Source organism: Camelina sativa, chromosome 7 (genome assembly GCF_000633955.1).
Source record: "Camelina sativa cultivar DH55 chromosome 7, Cs, whole genome shotgun sequence".
NCBI lineage: Eukaryota > Viridiplantae > Streptophyta > Magnoliopsida > Brassicales > Brassicaceae > Camelina > Camelina sativa.
Genome location: NC_025691.1, coordinates 9,013,319 through 9,016,389, shown reverse-complemented (window position 1 = coordinate 9,016,389; position 3,071 = coordinate 9,013,319). Strand labels below are relative to the sequence as shown.

The 3,071-nt window shown below is 29.8% G+C and overlaps 1 protein-coding gene across 1 annotated transcript; it reads right to left on the bottom strand.

Annotated features, from left to right (window-relative positions):
- LOC104700769 (putative cullin-like protein 2) lies at positions 666 to 2,814 on the bottom strand. The gene is made up of 7 exons (XM_019227356.1): positions 2,764 to 2,814; positions 2,102 to 2,256; positions 1,895 to 1,991; positions 1,634 to 1,819; positions 1,506 to 1,553; positions 1,033 to 1,420; positions 666 to 852 (listed from the first exon to the last, which is right to left on the bottom strand). The coding sequence occupies exons 2-6, from the start codon at positions 2,236 to 2,238 to the stop codon at positions 1,130 to 1,132; spliced, it is 759 nt and encodes a 252-aa protein (XP_019082901.1). The 5' UTR covers positions 2,239 to 2,256; positions 2,764 to 2,814; the 3' UTR covers positions 666 to 852; positions 1,033 to 1,129.

The window sequence follows — 3,071 nt, the reverse complement described above, 5'->3', positions numbered from 1 at the left end:
TTGATCAGCTCGCTAGAATTAATAACCTAGGAATAGAAATTTATATAAAGATCTAATTGATTTCCTAATTAAACCTTTGATGAGGAAAATTACTTTTTACAAAAAGATTTGATTTAATTATTTTGTGAATAATCTAAACTTTTTTTAAAGCTGGTTTTAACCTTGAATTTTACAAAGAGATTTGAATTTTTGAGTTTTAAACTTGGATTATATTTGCAGTGAGAACTGATTTATTTTCTAAAAAAGTTTAAAGTTCTAGATCTGATTTTTAATTGCTTTAATTCTATTAATTATTTGATTTAATATTATGTAATGAGAAATTCTCTAGACCAAGCTTTTTAATTCCTTGAATTTACAACCCTTTAATTTAATATTTTTGCACTTTTGTTTTCTAAATTAAATCATTTTGTTTAGCATAATTCTAAAACTCTATAATCTATTGTGTAGTCTTTGAGTCATTGTGGAATTCGACCCCTAAGTATTACAATGATCTCTTAATTTGAAAGAGTAGTTTTAGGATTAATTTGAGATTATCATTTGTTTTCTAATATCGTCATGTGCTTGGCCGTCAATCAAATTAAGCTCGACGGATAATATATTTACGCAACCGTATTTGCCATTATTCTGGTGTTGTATAGTATGATGAACTATCAGAGAAGGAGAGAAACTGAAAAAGTACTATCATAGTTTACCTTATTAATCTCACCCAATCAGTCATAATTTTTCTATTTTATTATTACGAAATCCAAAGCATATGATCATCCACAGTTTTCTTCTTCACTCACGATGTTAACTCAAACTGTTGCCACCTTTTTGTTAGACATAAAATATTTTAAAGGTCTCCTGCAATGCCTACAAATTGCATTAAAAGAAATTATATATATATGGTCATTCCAAATATATAAATATATTTTGTGTAGAAAAATAAGAAACAAGTGAACAATATAAACAAACAAGTCAATCAAAAGACCTCCCTCATCAAAATATGATTAATTCCATATTAATGAATAAATAATATCATAATTAACAAACCTCAACTAGTTTGGGTTCAGTGCTTGAATAAAGGTAATGACTGACTCTCTCCTCCTTTTTTAGACTCTGGTCACACTGCAATATAGAAATATTGACATTAATATATATATATAGATATATCTCTATATATATATTTTTTTACTTTCCTGAAATAGAATAGAATTACATATAGTCGGCGACATGCCTTTAGCAAATAATCAGAGCGAGAACACTCCTTCATCCACATTGATGCCTTGGGAGAATAGTAAGATACAGTATCTTGAAGCATGAATCTTTCAAAATCCTCTTCATATTTTTCCTTAGTTCCCATCCCAATCTCCGCATAGACTTCTAATACGTTTTCCACTAGTTCCCTATCAATCTGTTCGCCCTTACGTTCTTTATGAATCTGGAAAATACAAATTTCGTTAGATATAAAAAATCAAGAATCAGGTTTGACCGGAGCTTTTTCAATACGTATTACCAATACTTACAAGTGCTAGTACAACTTCTGTGGCCGTGGACTGCATCTCCCGATAAATCTGAAGTACATAATTGCATAAACCGTTAGAAACGTTTGAGGCAGTGAAAACTTAGAAGTATAGGGATATGCATGACAAACCAGGTCGCGAAAACACGTCAAGCCAACTTTACTCAGTGATGGAATGCGTCTCTGAGGAATAAAGTATCTGTCAAGATAACCAAAGGCCAAGGTTAACCTTTTGACCAAAATTTTATGGTTCTTCCACCTCCTAACAAGTTCTCTTAGCATATCTTCACCATGCTTCTCCCTTAAGGATGGCAACACCTATACCACATAAAACAAGTATTAAATATTTGCTTAAGCTTATGAAAAATAAGAGGAATCTCTTTTGAGACTCACAGTTTGTATAGCATAATCTTCAATCACTTCACAATACTTCTCATAAAGCTCTGCTGAGTAATCGTCGGGTTTATGGATGCACATTTGGTAGGCATTTCTTTAAATCACATGAGAAATCACTGTGGTAAGTAACCGTACGTAATGGTTGACAATAACATATCATAAGATTCCAAACATTACATAAGAATAATAAGATGGCCTACGTACGTGTAAAAGTAAAAAATTTGCTGAGCTTTAATTGGTGTTTCAGACTCTCCTTCTATATTTTTTATCAGCTTGATAACATCTTTTTGTACGAAGGACCATCCTTCTTCAAATGTAAAATTTGTGTGTAGTGCCAACATTCTGAAATGAATCAAGATCTGTAATAAAGTAATAACAACGAAAAATATTTCTGAGGTTATTATCAGTACTTTTGCATTGGCATTCAAAACTAAAACTAATTAAAAAACCAAAAAAAGAACTACAAAATGTTACGGCATCCATTGTGATAACGCAAGAAATAATCACCAAGAGAAAAAGACATCCGATAAAATATAAAACTATATTATTTGTTTTTCAATTTTGCGGTAAGCACATAAAACATATTTTACGACAAGATTTATGATTTTAATCAAAATTTTGTACATTAGTTATAATAAAAAATCACAAACTTCTAATAAAAATGTCTAAATAACGAAATAAGAATATTGATTTACATTTGGCTCTAATAATAATAGGTATACATAAAATTAAGCAAAAAGTAATAGGATTAGGCGGAAAATAATCGGATGACTGACTTTTAAAAAAAATTGTTATTAATCGAGATAGGCAAAATTAATTCTCTGCATGTATTTTTAGAACATGCTAAGACCCAAGGTATCACGTACCTGAAGACTCGGAATAGTATGAATTCTATTTCACCTATACTTTGATTAGCGATGCGAAATGAGAAGCTTACAAGTGAATGAGGAAATGCCTATTTATACAACATTGTTACACCCAATGGAAGCAATGGGTGCATTAATCATCCTGGGATTTTCTAACATAAAAACACAATTAAATGCATTAACAAACAAAAGTAAAATAAAATCTAATCCAATTTAGTTTCTACTTTATGATTTAATATACTACTTTTAATACTTATGAATATGAAAATTAAATTATTTATCATTAAAAAGTTATATACAGAATCATA